Source organism: Passer domesticus, chromosome 4 (genome assembly GCF_036417665.1).
Source record: "Passer domesticus isolate bPasDom1 chromosome 4, bPasDom1.hap1, whole genome shotgun sequence".
NCBI classification, from domain to species: Eukaryota; Metazoa; Chordata; class Aves; order Passeriformes; family Passeridae; genus Passer; species Passer domesticus.
The window spans coordinates 65591991-65609124 of NC_087477.1; the positions used below are offsets into that span (position 1 = coordinate 65591991).

The 17134-nt window shown below is 37.0% G+C and overlaps 1 protein-coding gene across 3 annotated transcripts in view; it reads right to left on the bottom strand.

Moving 5' to 3' along the window:
• Positions 1-6175: 6175 nt before the first annotated feature.
• The window catches only part of RBPJ (recombination signal binding protein for immunoglobulin kappa J region), a 56949-nt gene continuing 45990 nt past the window's right edge, over positions 6176-17134 (bottom strand). For all 3 annotated transcript variants that reach the window (XM_064418462.1, XM_064418461.1, XM_064418463.1), the window contains 4 exons: positions 16486-16626; positions 12039-12194; positions 11146-11249; positions 6176-10351 (listed from right to left, as the gene is read on the bottom strand). In XM_064418462.1, coding sequence (XP_064274532.1) covers positions 10036-10351; positions 11146-11249; positions 12039-12194; positions 16486-16626 — 717 coding nt within the window. In that variant the 3' untranslated portion in view covers positions 6176-10035. The remainder of the gene's footprint in view (positions 10352-11145; positions 11250-12038; positions 12195-16485; positions 16627-17134) is intronic.

The window sequence follows — 17134 nt, forward strand, 5'->3', positions numbered from 1 at the left end:
AGCACTGGCACATTCCTTATCCAACAATTGCCAGAGCAGGAGTTTTCCAGGCAGCAGCTACAGCTCGAAGTTCAGTAGTCCCCCTTTTCCCTTATACACAAATACACTCTTAGCCCTTGCATTTTTGCTTAAGGTCTGGCACGTCCAGGTCCTTATTGAGGACTTGAAAGTGCTAAAGGTAATGGTTCTTCAGCATCCTCAGTTAACACGACTTTTCATTTGTGCACACTAAATAATTCATACTTCTCCATCTCAGGAATATAATTCATTCCTTGAATAACTTCACAGTTCAACTCTAGCTGGGAAATTAGGTGAAGTGAGAGTTCCTCAGGAGCTTTCCTATTAAACTACCCAATAGAAGATTTTTGATAGAGATAAGCCAGTCTGAGTTAATTTTTTTTTTTTTTCTGGCAGGAAGAAAGCTCTTATTACCCAAGAGAGAAATTCTGATTTAAGGTGAGAGAGAATCAGATTTTAGTCCTTTCTACCTCAGAAAAGGGATTTAAACCTCAGTTGGCTCCATTCCAGGCAAGATGGACTCACTAAGTGGTTAAGATGGAAGACAGATTTTACAGCCTCTCTGGTCTGATGCTTTATCAACCTCTATGAACTATTCTTTATTGAAAAAAACAAGGGAAACATAAATCTCTAGAAAAATATTATTTCAGTAAGATGCACCCCAACTTTGCATCTGAAGTAACCATCTTGACCAGACTTTTTTACCATTTTCCCCTTTTTAAAATTTCATTTTTAGACTTGCTCCCTCTGACCCTGGCAAAACACATCACATTAGTTAAGATTAGGTAAATTCAAGATGATTTCAAGTTGGATGGGGCACATGCCTGAGGTTTTTTAGTAGATATCTTGTACATGATTTGGTATTTTATATCTGAGCCCTTGACAGTTTACCAAGGACAATGAATTGCTAGAGAATAATAATTTTTAACTTGGTTCTGGTACAGTCCAGCAGTAGATTGAATTGTAATTATCATTAGTCTGTTATTTAATTTTTCCCATTTTACATCACCAGGTTTTAGAACAAAATTATTCCTAAATTCTGGCCATCAAGGCTACATCTGGTACTCAACAGAGGGATTTCATGTATGGTTTTTTAACAGCCCATCCTTTTGTCCTACATGACTCTCTCTCTCTATATATGCCTATGCAACCAGAAAGTTTTCAGTCACATATTCTGAATAAATTCAAAAACAAGGCAAACATTGTTAGTGTCCACTGTAATATGACCAGCTGCAAAGAATTTGTTTAGACAAGTAAATGCAAATACAGGTGAGAGAAAAATTAGACTGTAATATTTGTTAGATTGTAATGTGTATAATGTGCAACTGATTAATAAAGGTTTTTCAGATTCCAGCAGATGAATGGCAAAACTCTACCATATTTCATACCTGTATCCCTCAAGGTGGCTGAAGAAACATGCTGCAGAGATCTTCGTATCATTTTTAAAAGCTATGGCTGCATGACATATTTCAGTTTTCTCCTTGACTTGAAGACAACCCCATGTAGATAGTAAGGCTAGTTTACTGTTTCACCATCCTAAAATCCAGTGAGAGGAGATGAAATTCTTTGTTTTCTAATCTAACACATTTATCTTGGTAGCCAGTATCCATTTTCTACAAGTTTACCTGTAAGCTGACAGTAAAAAGTTGTGCAAAAATAGAATTTTATAAAAATTTATTATTTCAAGCTTTAGATCTGGAAGATATCCAGGGTATAAAGACACCCAGATCATAAATTTTAGGATGAAATACACTTGGCTCATGACAGCTCAAGAGCCAAGGTATCTGAAGGCAGAAATATAGAACAACAATAAAAATCATATTAGGGCTTTTTTTTCTTTGAATAAATAGCACAAAATTATTATTAACCCCAAAAATGAACACCTTGGTCAAAACTGGAATTGTATTTTACAGTCTAAACACTTACCAACTGCATTTATCCTCCCAAAATAAGGAATTTTCCGTATCAACATTATTTCTAAATTAAATGAAAAATAAACCATTTTTTTCAGACTACAGTTTGACTTCCATATCTATTAAATCTCCAAGGTAAAACTGCTTAACAAAAAATTGATTTAGAAGTCCAAAGCTTGCTGAATGTATGAAACTGGGAAGATGACACAACATCAGTCTCACGCCTGAGGTTACCACATCAAGCACAGCCCAAAAGGCAGACGGCTCCTACTTAAGGAATGCTGTAACAAACAGTATGGAGCAGCAGCAGGACTCACAAGGCAGATAAGCAAACCCAAGAAAGATTAATCCATGTCAGATCCTTCAAGAATAGTTTAATTTTCTCAGATCTCTCTTCTGAAATTTGTAGTAACTGGTGAGTAATCTCCACAGCAGAGCCACAAGACATTTTCACGTGGAACAAACTAAACCAAACTCCTCCTTTGTTGAGAATGTTGTGCTAGCTGTCTATTTGGTCAAGACAAGATTTAACACCTTTTCTGTTTATGGTTTCATAAAGCATCCTGCTGTGCATGCCTGCAGACTGCCAGCCTGTGCCACCTTAGCAATCACACCTCACCACAATGCGGTGGTGACCAGGCTGCAGCTCCTGTAAAAGCAGAGCCAGGGTAAAGGAACCACAGGACCACTCACTCCCTCTCCTAAAAACAGCAGGTGCTGTGCTAGAAGCTGCACTGACACCAAGATGCAACTCTGCATCTGCTCTGTCTGTATACTGAAGTGCTTGTTTTCTGAATCTGGCAAACAAGGAATTGCCCAGAACTACGCTAAACAGTGCAAGAAATTTAAAATTCTCTCTTTCACAGGCAAAGCACAGAAACACTTTGCCTTAGGACAAAGATGAGGACACTAAAAAACAGACATGCTACTTCCTAACCTAATGATTTCTTTCATGTTAAAATCTAAGTTGCTCCCATTTTTGGAAAAGCTCCAATTACATTTTTTAAGGCAGTAAAATCACTATGAATCCTCCACTGCCCTTCTCAATTTCCACAAAGAAAAACTGTTGGCAATGAAAGAACTAAAATGGAATTTGAAGCACACCTAAGAGAGAACACACAGCAACAAAGTAAAATAGGGCTGACAAGATACAAACCAACTACTTGTGTCTGGGTTTTTGGTACGTGTATCTATATGGTGTTGCACAAGACATGCTTATGCAGATAAAGAAGTATTTATAGTTAGCCCTGAACTAAATTCTGCAATTACACTGCACATACAGAACTATCACACAGATACTTGGACAGAGACCAATGAAGTTGAAAGGCACTGCTCTCATATTTTATATGTATAATGACACTAACATGGATCTCAGGATCACATCCCATTTCACAGTAGATACCATGGCTGGATTTTGAACAGATCATGTATAATTTTATTAGAACAACCAAAATTAAGAAGAAACACTAGAACAAACTGTCTCATTAAAAAAAAAAAAAAAAAAAAAAAAAAGGTCTCCTAAACTCACTTGGGGATTTTAAGAACTAAGTTTTTGTTTGTCACCAGCTAGCTATTAAAACAGATAATTTCAAGACAGAAAACATAGTATATGTATAGATCTGTGCTTCTATCTTTGTTCTAATTGTTGAAGTAATTCTCAAAACAGAACTATGAAGCTCTTGGAAGGATTCTCATCATATGGTCTGCAAGGCTGTGGCTTCTGTATCAAAATCCTTATTTTGATGGCCAATAGATGGCAATTTATTTAAATGTTGTAATGTACTGGCATAGCAATGAACAATCAATGCAGTTGCTATTAGTTTTAAATGCCAAAGGCTTCCAAGACAAGTCACTCAAGAGAAGCTAAAGCAGAAAGATGAGATGGAGGCTGGGCACAGAAGCAGCTGCAATAGCACAAGGCCCCATCGTGCCCGTGAACACACACACTGGGATTCACAGAGGTGGAAACAGACAACTTTTACCAGTGAACAAATCAGCAAACAGAACAACAGAGAAGACTGAAGGTTTAAATGAACATAGATGAGGGGGCAACATGACAGAAAATACAATTAAAAGATAAATAAACAGCAAAGGGTTTCTAAATTCAAAGAATTTACAACTTTACATGGTTCTAAATTGTGCCCCCCTCAACTAAAAACCTGTAGATCTTTAGGACTAGGTCTGTAGATCCTTCTACTACATGTATCTACAAGCAGCTTAAAAACCAAACATTTCTTTCTCCCCACCCCACAGTCCAGCAGTAGAAAGAGCACCAAGAGATGGGCTGGAGTTCACTTTACTTAAAACCAACTCCTTTCCTAAATTATGCAGCAAAATTTACACGTTCTGAGAAAAACGGAAACATAATTAAGGATCTGGAAAAGTAGACATGAAAAACAAGGGAACTGAGACTAGAATACAAAGGCACTGGCACACAGAACAGACAACATCCAACTTTTAACCACCCCTTTCCATACTCCAAGGAGATGCAGAACCTGAAAGATGTCAAATTCAAAAGATTTAATCAGATCTTTCTCAGACAGTAGTTAACTTGCAAGTTTGCTTCTACACAGAATCAAGACCTTCTCAACTTCTCTCACTTTAGCATGTCATTAAAGTCTATATTCAAAACAGTATTTTTAAGTAATATGGGCTGTAACTCCTCATGCTTTCGATCTAACACTGAGCTTGTACTACTGGATATCAGAAATAAATACCCTTCACAGAGACACTCGGTTTTTTCTACCCTGCTCAGGAGCATGCAACTCCAATCTAAAGAGGGCACCATGAAAGGCCAACTACTCAACCAGAGTTCAGTAGTTCTGAATATTCAAATGGTACATATTACATGCAAACACTAAATAAATAATTTCCTCTAGCCCAGGTATTTCACACCACTCTCCTTGTAATCTTCTTCTCTGAATCCTACTAGGATTTATTATTGAGACTACCTACATAGCTAATTGCCAAGGCTTAGCTGAGGAGATTTTTTGCTATCTACAGTTCTTCCTCTAAGACCTCCAGCATGCCATGCAGTTTCTCACAATGACATTAAAGTTTAGCAAGTGACCATTCTCTTTGCAAAAACCTCAGGTCTAATGTCCACTCTGTTCCAGAAAAATCAATTTATCATTTCAGAAACAGACTGCAGGGTTTTGGAAATAATTTTGAGACCATAATTTTGAGAATAATGTCCATAATGTCTCTGTTTCAAAAAACAAAAGTTCTGCAACGTGTCTTAATGGCAAACGCCTTGCAGATGTCTCAATAAAAGTATCTGTAATCCTTCTTTAAAGCAAGTGATTTTTTTTATTGTTGTTTTTGTTGTTGTTCTTGGCTCTCCTACTTAAGAACCACTTTTAGCCCCTTCTCAGTCTTACAGGTAAACCTGTAGCTCTTCAATCAGTTTAATACAACACTACTTAGTACTGGCAGGCTTCTGCTATTCTATATTCTCTCTCTGCCCTGTCCACTTCCCATCTTAAACACTTTCTTGAAGTGACAGTGTCACTTGTGCTTGCAAACTGAGAGTACATAATTTCTAGCTCTTCCTGAGAGCCGTACTCTTCTGTCATAACAAGAAATAGGTTAATTTGCTGAATTTCCAGCTCTAGTTAGCAACCAAGTGAATGAAATGTCAGACATTCTGCAACTAAGAATAAGATTTAAAGGAATCAGGTGCACTATTTGCAAAAATGAAGTTGCTAAAGTTAAACAATTAAACACGGTTCATTTTTTCTTATTTAATAAATTATATAAAAAAGTGAAACTTTTTTTTACACATTATTAAAAAACAGTTTCTTATCTAACTTCAGCAATAATACAAGCAAAAATGAAACCGATTTAGATTTTTGGGTGGACATTCCATATCCCATTTAAGTGGAGTCCGGTGCGCACAGCCTCACAAGTACTGATGACTTTTCACTCCCAGGGTTGGTCTTCTTTTGTCCTGTTCTGGTTCCACAGATGACCTCAATGTTCATTTGGGGGAAAAAAAAAAGCAACAAAACAAACGAAACAAAAAACAAACCCATGTGGCTTGGTCAACATTGAAAAAAACCAACAAAATGTGGCAAGTTTCAACACCTGTTCAAACCGTAAGTACTTTTGTATCATCATACAGATGTTCAATTATGTTTGTCGCAGCAACAGTAACATGGCATTTTATCTTTAGCCTTGTAGAAAAAAAATTAAACCCAACAGTTTATGCACATACACACACAGAGTACACTTGACAAGAACACTTTTATGTGGTTTACATTTCACTTTTATTTAATCCTCAAAACTGCCCATATTGCAGGGATTTTCTTGATGAAATATGGAACTGAGCAATTAATTCTACAAAATTATGGTAAAAACTTGCTCGTTTTTCTACCTTTATTGCTAAGAAACTTTACAGGTGCACAGTTTGTAAAAATAACCCTTTTAAGACTGAATGTATACACATGCTACAGAATTTTAAAAAATGACATTAGCATAGCACCTCCAGATGGGGCAAATGCAGTGCTGAACACAGACAGAATGTTTACGAAGTTAAAACTGCTCATTTATTTTACAGCTTCTAAAGGGAAGAAATTGTTCAGTCCTAAAAGGGTTAAGTAGAAACCCTAATATACTTCTTTTCTAACAAAGCTGCCACTCAATCCCACAGTACAGTGCTTGAAAACAAAGTCAAAAGTCTGGCACAGGAAAGTATACACATTTGTTCAGTACTCATAAACACAGCTGCTTTTGAAAGAAAGTAAATAATATGGTTAATAATTGAAGAGCATCTTAGTTGCAAGATGGACATCTCTATGGAGTCATTTAATCCACAAGTGGGTAGCTTACTTCCAAGAGATAATTTGATTCACTAAGCATTAATATTTTCTATATGGGGAATTCATCAATTTATATCTTGAATTAATGTCTTTTCAGGTAACCATTCTGATTTTTTAAGTCTGTGCAATGAAAACAAGTACAGAATACCATTATTAACATAGTTGTGGGATGCCCTTGGGGCAAATAATTAGGAAAAACATCAGCAGCAGATTATTAAAGACTATGCTAGTGTTGAATTCTGAAACGCAGTTCCAAGCAACAGAAAACAAGAAAAGGCATAGCTAAATTGGAGCACTCACTTTGCTTCTTCTTCCTATAGTTGGAACTATAACAACATTCTGAACACAGACTCAATTTCTATGTATACAGAATTAACAGCAGACTTAACAGCTAGACTTGAACAGTTATAAGAGTTTCATACTGAAACATTTTATAAGTAGTTTTATCAAAATCTTGAGATATTGTTAATATCATGAAAATTGTTAACAGCTCACAAGGCCAATATATGTAACAATATCACCCCACAGAAAAAAAGTTCAGGAAGATAATATGTCTGAACAACTGGACGTATTAACAACAGTAAGGACCTGGAAGACCATTTCTGTACTACAGAATAACTACTGGCAACAAGAGAGCCACAAGCCAAATGAAAAAATGTGGTTTAAAATGATCTTGTAAGCAGAATAGGCTCTTTTTTCACCCACTTGGCTGTAGTGTGTAGAACAGCAAGATATTAGGATAAATCTTTACAAGTCAAGGGATATTATATCTATTGGGCAAAATTACCGCATGTAAAGAAACTGAATATAAAAAGTATTGCATTTATATGTAAAAAAATTTAAAATAATGAGTATAAAAGCACGTGTCAAGTTCTGAAAAGCTATTTTAAATAGTCTTTGAAGATTAAAAGGCTTGTTATGGTTTGCCTGCTGTGTGTCTATCATGGTTTCTTGAATACCCTCTAAATCTGATATATATGTCTTGCTTATTTTAATTCTCAGTCTAATTAGTGATGAAAATCTGTGGCTCTTGAACTAAGCTGTACTGTAAGATATTTATGTGCTTCTATCAAAAACACTGTGAAACGACTCCTGCCACAACACAGTAAACCAAAATTTTACAGCACATACAAAGGTAAACAGATTTGCAAGTAAATGCCAGTAAACAGTTTAAAACAGAGATAAGGCCACAATGAATCCTGCCCTTGGTCACTGAAATGGAGATGAGGTGAGGCAGCATTCACTAGTGCTAGGAACCAGCATTGCAACTACATCACGGGAACACGTTTGCAGTACAGAGTAACGAGCATGAAGGCCTGTGGTAGAATACAAGCACATTTCAGGAGGACAGTGGCACTGATTTTACTATTTGCTAAATATGCTTTATAACCAATTTCTTCCTTTAAACACATTGTTTTCACACATACAACAGAGCACTAATCAAACAAGTAGAATGGAGCGTCAGAGTACACAAATACGGCGCAGAGACAATGCTTTACAATGGTGGTGGGTGTTGAAACTGGAATCAGTGGTCAGAAATAAAAACCCTATGAAAATGGCCAACAGGTAAGCTTGTAAGCAATGCACTGTAGGAAACCACAGGTTCACATTTACACAGCAGTTGTGACTTTTGCTTCAGGGTACAGAAAAGGCTGAACACACCATGAAATTTTGGCTTTTAAAGAGGAAGATCACACTGTCAGAACTTGTCCTACAATTCTATGCCTAGCTCTGTGACTACAAATGAACTACGGGGGAATACGTTCAAATACAAATGAAACAGGCAGGTCTACAAGGAGGGACAAAACATGGTAAAGTCAAAATGAAAAACAAATGCAACAACCAACAAAGTCAAAGTGCAAATGAGCCTTGAATTTATGCTGGAGAGAAGACTTGAATGTTGCACAAGCTGTTGGCAGGGAAAGGGAAACCCACAGGAAACAAGGATGGGAGGAGTTGACATCTTCATAGTGCTTTTATGATTTTCTATTTGCCCATTTCTAAGTAATAAAATTTACTTCTAGTTATTACTGTATGATCACTTCACAATGAAAGCACGTTCTCAATACAAGTGTTACACAAAAGTCTGGCCTAATTTACTGAACAGTATGAAGAAAAACATGCTTGTTGTGATTCTCAAGTGATGAAGGGCATCACCTACCAATCCCATTTGTAGCACATACTTCTCATGGTACTTTAGTTTCATGCCAACAAGACAGAAGACATGCTGCCAAATGAAGTTATTGGAAACATTCCACTTTTGAAATAAAACATTTAACTTACACTTAATACAAATTATGTACAAGATTAGAAAAACCTGAACAGATCCTGAAACATTTTCAGATGTAATATGAGTGAGCAAGGAAGAGGGGGAGTAACCCAGTAACAACCCTTCAAAAACACCAACATATGCCTGTGACATGAACAATCATTAATATGACTGCTTGAGATGCCACTTTTAGGAAAAAAAACTCATGTAATGTTAGAACCTCATGAATTATCACTATAAATACATATTTAAAAAAGAAAAACAGAAATAACTATTAACAATGACTGAAAACAGAGCACTAAAGTTAACATACATTGCATGTATTGCAGGCAAGGCAGAGGCATTTTTTAAAGCTTTTGCACAGACTTCATATAATCTTAAAAAAAATATGCTGGCCTTTACAAGGTTCTACTTGCTGAAATAAAAACAATTTCAGTTCATAAAAAGTCACAAGACTTCAGTTTAAAAAAAGGAACAGTTCCAGCCACAGACCAAAAATATATATTTTTTTTTAAAACTGGAAGAGTATGGTAATTAGATTATACAAGCATGGTCAGGCTTGGAACCTGAATATACTTCAGAGCAAAAGCTCAGAGGAAAAAAAAATATAAACTATTTGGTAACAAAAGTGTACTATATGTTGTGATACAAAAAAGGTATGGTGAAAATGTACCTTTTATACTAAAGCTTATACAAGTTCCTTGGTCCATAAAAACTATGTTGTGTTCATGTTTTCTAGTTTGCTCAACATGTATCCCAGCCACATTTCTGTTTCTTGCCCACTAAAAAAACCACAGCTGAAAAATAGATTTTCAATAAAGTTCTTATGTTTCGGATGTTGGTTTTTTCTTTTTTTTATTGTGGCTTCTGTTTTTAAGATCAGCACTTGCAGGTAACAAGGTTGAAATCACATCACCTAAAATGGAAAAGTGTTTTCCCATGAAACCACAAAAATTGTTCCGTTTTCTTGAATGTAGCACGAAAAGTCAATTAAAGTCCAGACAAACAACAGTAGTTAGGAAACTACAGTTGCCGTAGACGATGTGACATTGGTGGGGTTTGTGCTGACGCTTGTGTAACTTCCCTCACTGTTTGTGTTTGTTTCACTGGAGGCCATGAGGCTTGAGTTGGCTCTGAGGATTGCTCCAGCAGCACTGCAGTGTGGCCGTGGCCCTGGTTCCGGTGTGTATGTAAAGGTAAGGCTGGTGGAGTAAATTATGCCATCGTTACGGACCAAAGTTACTGGAACCTGGACTGGCTGTCGGACCCACCTCCAACCCTCTCGAAACGCAGAAATGTCTGGAACAACACAAAGCATGCTCTCTGCACATCTGAAAAACAGGAGAGTCAACTGAGTAAGTATCTTTAAGTTGAAAGAATTCAATAGAACAGTTCTGTTGGAAGGGGACCTACAATATTTGACTAGTGCACACACAAACCACTTCAGGGCTGACCAAAAGCTACAATCATATTATTAAGGCCCAGTTCCCTTTATTTGGTTAAACACAGAGAGGCCTGGGGCATCAACTGCCTTTCTAGGAAGCTGTTCTAGTGTCTGACTACCTTCTCAGTAAAGAAATGCTGCCCAATGTCCAGTCTAATCTTCCCTGGTGCAGCTTTAAACCATTCCCATGTCCTGATACATGATAGTAGGAAGCAGAGCTCAGCAGCTCCCTCTCTACTTCCCCTCCTCAGGAAGCTGCAGAGAGCAATGAGGTCACCTCTCAGCCTCCCTTTCTCTAAACAAGACAAGCCCAAAGTCCTCAGCTGCAACTCCTTGGCCTTTCCAGCCCTTCACCATCTTTGCTATCCTCCTCTGGACGTGTTCGGGTACCTGAACATCCTTCTTAAACTGGGAGCCCTGAAGTGCACGCAGAGCTCGTGGTGAGGCTGCACCAGTGCTGACTGCAGTGGGGTAGACACATCTTTTGACCAGCTGGATGCAGTTTGGCCTCCAGGCTGCCAGGATGCATTGCTAACTCCTCCTGAGCCTCTGGCAACCAGCAATCCCAGACCCCCTTTCTACAGTGCAGAAAAGTGTACAATTGAGTGTGTACACAAGTATACCCTCTTCAAAGCACCCAGTAAAACAGAAACACCATAGAAGTAATAGAAAATATTGTACCTGTACATGGTTTCAGCTTCCACATCCCCAAACCAGACACGTAAATTTGGAGTGAAGTTCTGTCCTGTAAGTTCCAACATTGCTACATCCCCACCACCATTCAACTGGAAACGGAGCAAAGAGAAAAAGAACAAGAAAATCCCCCCCAAATATGTATTATTAAGAATAAACACTCTCTCCTCAGAAAAAACCTGAACAAACAAAAAAAGCCCCACCAAAAAACTCACAACAAATCTCAACAAATAAAAAAAGCCCAACCAAAAAAACGCACAAACAAAACCTTCACATGCAGATAAGAACTTTAAACAGCACTGTTTTTATTAGCTGGACAAAACTGAAACACAAATAAATCTAAACAACTGAAGTATAAAGTAGTAACACATGTAAAAGATACTGCCAATTAATTTGATACTATGAAGCAAGTTCCAAGTTTTGATAATGGCTCTTAGAATGGATGTCAATAAGGCTTTGAAAACAGAGAACAAAATCTTTCAGAGAAGGTGTTAGAGGAACTTTTAAGTTTTTCCTCTGACAAATGCTGTGGCTTTTTTTTAGTATGGTTCTCTTTGATCTATAATTGGCAAGAGTCAAAACCAATTTCTAAATAATCAGACAGAAGTCCTAAGGATATCACTACCATGGTAGTTAGAGAAATAAAATTATAATTGTATACAACAATATTAGTATTATTCCTATGATAGATAGGCTCATGTATTCTGAAATGAAAGAAAGAAAAATTATTACAGCAAAGTAATTTTATTATTTATAAAGCTACTTATTGGTACTAAGACTGTTTTCCTACAGTATTTCACAAGGATACCAGGAAGGTTACATGAGTATGACAAAAATAATATCACAAAAAAACAGTTTATTAAAACAAACTACTAACTTACTTGAAGACTTTCCACAACAGGCACAGGTGTCACTGGAGCATGGACTGGACCCATCCCCTCATAAAATGTGTATTCTGCTTTGTCTGTGCTAATGATTGTCCAAGAAGCTCCATCATTAATCATTTCTTTATTTGGTTCTTTTGGGCATGGAGTGGCCTTAGAGAGAAAGAAAAGTTTAAAATCTGATCTGTTCAGATGTTTGTCAAGTCACAGACCTAAAACCAATTCAGCCAGTAACAATGCCTGTTATTTCAAAAACATGTTTCCTTATGTTTTCCTCTAAAAATGACCTAGGGAAACCCTTTTCATATTTCAGAAAAATTACTCGAAAACTAGTATTTGTGAGAACACCATAACTCTCACCTAGAACACTGTCACCTCTCCAACCTTATGTTTGAGTTTTATTTTTGTTCAACTTTCAAAGTTTTAATGTTATTCAATAGGCATTAACAAAAAAACTACAGCAACAGGAAGTAGCTGCTTTAAAACACATCTCTTATTAAGGCAAAATATCTGAAACAGATGTAACAGAAGCTACAGAGTGAAGTGGAATACTTTTCATCAGTTATGAGTTTTATCTGCTCAAGATTTTTTTTTCTTTTTAGAGTTCTTCACCCTCCACAAAATGATGGAAAACACAAGCTTGTATTTCAGCGTTTCTGCAAAGACATAGAAAGAAGCTGAAGTGACAGCCTTACAAATTAGAATAATGGAATCACAGAATGGCTTGCCCTGTAAGGGACCTCAGAGGTCATCTAGTATCTCCCTCTAAATATTACTAAATTAGAATACACAGACAGGTAGATATATAAAAAATACACAGACAAATATTTTTTTATGGCAACAGAAGCCTCTCTGAACAATTTCACCACCTAGCAACCTGTAAGAAAATTGTGTATAGGTTAAACACAGAAAAAAATGGGGAGAAAAAATTCTAATAACTAGATCTTCTTTCCCTCCATTAAGCTTTAAGGATATATTGGTAGGTAACTACAACCTTCACTCTTCAAAGTGGCAGATAAACTTCAATTAGCATGACTTGTCCATATGAAGTGTTAAAAAACAAAGCTGCATTTTCATGTGGACTCTTAATTCTGGTATGATCATGTAAAAAGCACTGAAAACAGCTGGCAAGAGAAGTGTGTGGCATGGACAACTACAGATCTTTCCAAACTCAAGATTCCCAAATGAAACTTCCATCAGAAACATACAGTTTCTGAATTAGTAGCCCAACTTCAAAAGAGGAGTTCTATAGGAACTATTGTACACTATTGTGAAGCATGACACCATTCCTATAGGCTGATTGCAATTCTTGTTGGCATGGAATGATATACTTTGAACCATGACAAATAAAACCATGGATGTGAAAAAATGAACAACCCTGTAAAAGATCCTTGACTGAGTTTTTTTCACATTTCCTAAGTCCATGATGTGGAAGGCAAATGCCACAGAATTTGTTCTCAAAATCCTGTTACATCAAGAATCATTTCAGTTACTCTGTCTGTTACAGTTTAAAAGGTTTCAATTCCTCTTTTAGAGAAGCATTCTTCCTTGTCACTTCCAATTAGGGCTCCAGGGACACTTCTCACCCTTTCTTTCCTTTCCCTTTTTACCTAAATTTTCTCAGCAGGTGGTACTGGAAGATTAATATGCCTCAACATCACGCTTAGTACTGATGTACTGTCTTGCTTCAACTGGAGACAGAAGTTACAACTTGGGATCCTATGGTTGCCACTGACAGTTGTCTGAAACCACCACCTTCATGTGCAGTGGCAGCTGTGAGTGACGACACAGTGCTGGACACCATTAGAAAACAGGGCTGAGAACAAGCTATCTGGTATTATTTTGCCAGTGTGAATCCCTTGTTCATCTAATTCCATAACACTGGGTGCAGTTCTGGTCTTCCTATCTAAAAAAGTCATGGAGAAAAAAACAAGAGAAGTGACAGAAAGGGCAACTAAAATCACCAAGGAGTGCTGAACTTATGAGAAGAAATGGAGAAGACTGTGATTTTCCAATTAGGAGAGAAGAAATTAAGATGTTGATGGCTAAGTGAATGCAGGACTGTTGCTCACTAAATACTGCAAAACTGGAAGTAGGAATCATTCACAAAAATTGTTACATCATTCAAAACAAATACAGCAAACTTTTACTACACAGGGAACAGAAAACCTCTTGAACTTTCTGCCACAGATTACTGAAGAAAAAGAACATCTGCACATTCTGAGATTATCAAACCAATGAACACATCTACAAAATGACACTAGAAGACAAGAGTCAGGAATGCAGCCTTTAACAACACTTGGTACAAGTGTGGATGCTGGCAGAGTACAACCACACTGGACTGGGAAACACAACCAGATCCAGCTGCTTCCTGTAAGCACCAACTCCTGCTGCTGCTGGCAGACCAGACACAGACATGGACTATGCTCTCATCCAGTAAGGCACAATTTATACCCTTTCTCCATGCTCCAGAACACATGCATGTCTTGAAAGAGAGATCTGGCTGGTGCTTCACCAACTGAATTTCAAGGTTCATGCTCACCTGCAGACTCTTTACAGCCTCTTTCCTTTAAGCTTCTATGGTTTCTATATAGGGCTATTTCCATTCACCCAAGAGAGACTTGTCATCCTAAAGTTTGAGGATTATGGGGTTTTTTTGTTGTTGTTTTGGTTATTTAGGTTTTTTGGTTTTTTTTTTTTTGTTGTTGTTTTTTTTTGGGGGGGGTTTTTTGGGTTCTTTTTGGTTTTTTTTTTCCAAAGAGTGACCACAGTTTGTCTACATTCCTACTAAAGGATCAGTATACACATGTTGTTTCCCTGTTCTTTGTCTTCTGATCCAAAAAAAAAAACAGATAAAACAGGATTTCTCTCCTGACATTGGCAGAATGAGTTTATCTTCCACTGTGATTTCACCTACCAAAGTATGGTAGCAGTCTGGCATGCAAGTTTCCAGATTTTATTCAACAAGTATAAGCAGCAAGTACCTACTCCACTAAGAGAATTCAGGATAAGGAGTGTCCTTTTATCTAACTCCTACCCATGCAGAAAGTTCAGAGTTCTTATCAGACTCCATGAGTGCTGCTGAAACTGAAGAGTCGTTCCTGACAGTCCCACAAGCAATTCCAAGATGCTGAACTAAAGCAGCTGTCAGAGAAGCAGGAGTTCTTTCTTCATTCAGCGCTTCCCATACAGTACTCTAAGAATGATTAAATGGCAGGCTGATCCTGAGTCACTGTAGTTCACATTTTACAGCTTTCTTTCTATTCCTTTACAAGAATACATATATTGACAAATATGTATTTCTGCTGTGTGCTGTGAATACAAACAATAGATCTAGTCCCTTCTGAACTACAGGTCATGAATGTTTACTGAAATAGGAACAAAGCTTCTCATATTCTCTTTCCCTTGTCCCAATTCAGGACAGAATTGGAATGACTCTTTACCAAGCCTTCCTGTCCCTTACCTTAAAGTAAGGGACATCTTAAATGTTAGCTTCTAATTTCCTAACTCTACTTTTCTTACCCAAGAAGGTACAGCTGTTCTAAGGAAGTCCTGAATCTCTCCCAAGCATGGCCATCTTCCTGGAGAACAGCATTATGTCTCAACACTCTTTGTTATTTGAGCTGACCCCAAAATATTTAAAGAAAAATTGCAATACTTGAGTACTGAACTGGATACTGAACGTGGTCCAAGTCTTCAGAGTCACAGAATATTCTGAGTTGGAAGTGACCCACAAGGGTCATCAACTCCAACTCAAGTAAAGACTAACCACGTTCAGGGATTGAACCCATTGCCTTGCTGTTTTCAGCACCATGCTTTGACCAGCTAAGCCAATCTCAGGGTCCTTGTTGGTCCAGTAGGAATTACCATGTGGAAGTGCTACAAGCATGCTAACATACAAGAGACTAAAACCCGATATTTTTCTCCACCTGCTGGAGAAAAAAATATTTCTGAGACAGTTCTATTCTTTACATACAAATCAAATTTCTGTGTCCTTTCAAGTTACTGTGGGCAACTGCCACAGCTGTCTATGTTTACACTCCTAGCCAAGAGCAACACATGGCAGCTCTGTTGAGTTCACCAGGAAACAAGACTATTATCAACTGTATAATTTCCTATTTGCTGTGACCTAGAAAGGGACACACAAATAAGTGGTGCAGCTCCACTGGCATATGTCAATATGTTAAGCGACAGTATCATGCACAAGTTTATAGTGTTTCCTTTTTCTCCATTGGAGAAACCAGAAATCATTTTCCAGACAGACATGGAAGAAGTTTATGAGGAAAGAAAAACAGATTTTGAAAGGCACAGATAACACTTTGTTGCTTTCCATCCCCTCTTTTCAAACTATTAGACTCACATTCAAAACCCAGTGCAAAAATTTCATTCATACATATTTTGGGGATACTTGGCTCATCTATTGAAATAGTTTTGAACAACTTACTTGAAATTGGATTATTCTCTCCTGGGAAAGGCACAAATACATTCTCTCAGTGTCTTTAAGGTAAAATGCACATTTATGGAGCTGTGATACTGGATCATCTGCATCCAATAATGCCGTTTGTTTATCTACTTTTCGAATTATCTGTGAATGAAAATTGTAAATATATACTTAGAACAACTTCTATACTTTATTACATATATACAGTCAGTAAAGGAAGTAAAAAGTAATTTTTTATAACATTTCCATGCCTCTCATTTTGATATCAGTATTAGATTTGTAATTCTTAATGCTTTTGAAACAAGAACACAACATTGAATTGATACTCAGTACTACTTCAATGTGCTGCATACATATAATATTTTATTTTTGTTGACGGTGTATGGGTAAAAAATGAAGTTTCATCAAAATCTACTTATGTTTCATTTTCTGGTGTAAAAGAACAGTTATTAATTACATTGTTATCTTCAATTATTATTCATTACTATTTTTAGTAATAAATATGCTTCTACAGAAGCTTTCACCCCTGACAGAATGTTTTCACCACAACATTCTGTGGCAAACTGGTTGCTGAAGAAGAATTAAAAAAAGGATTAACTAAATGTATTGAGATGTCCTTAAATACAGTTTTGGAAACAACAATCATATCTTA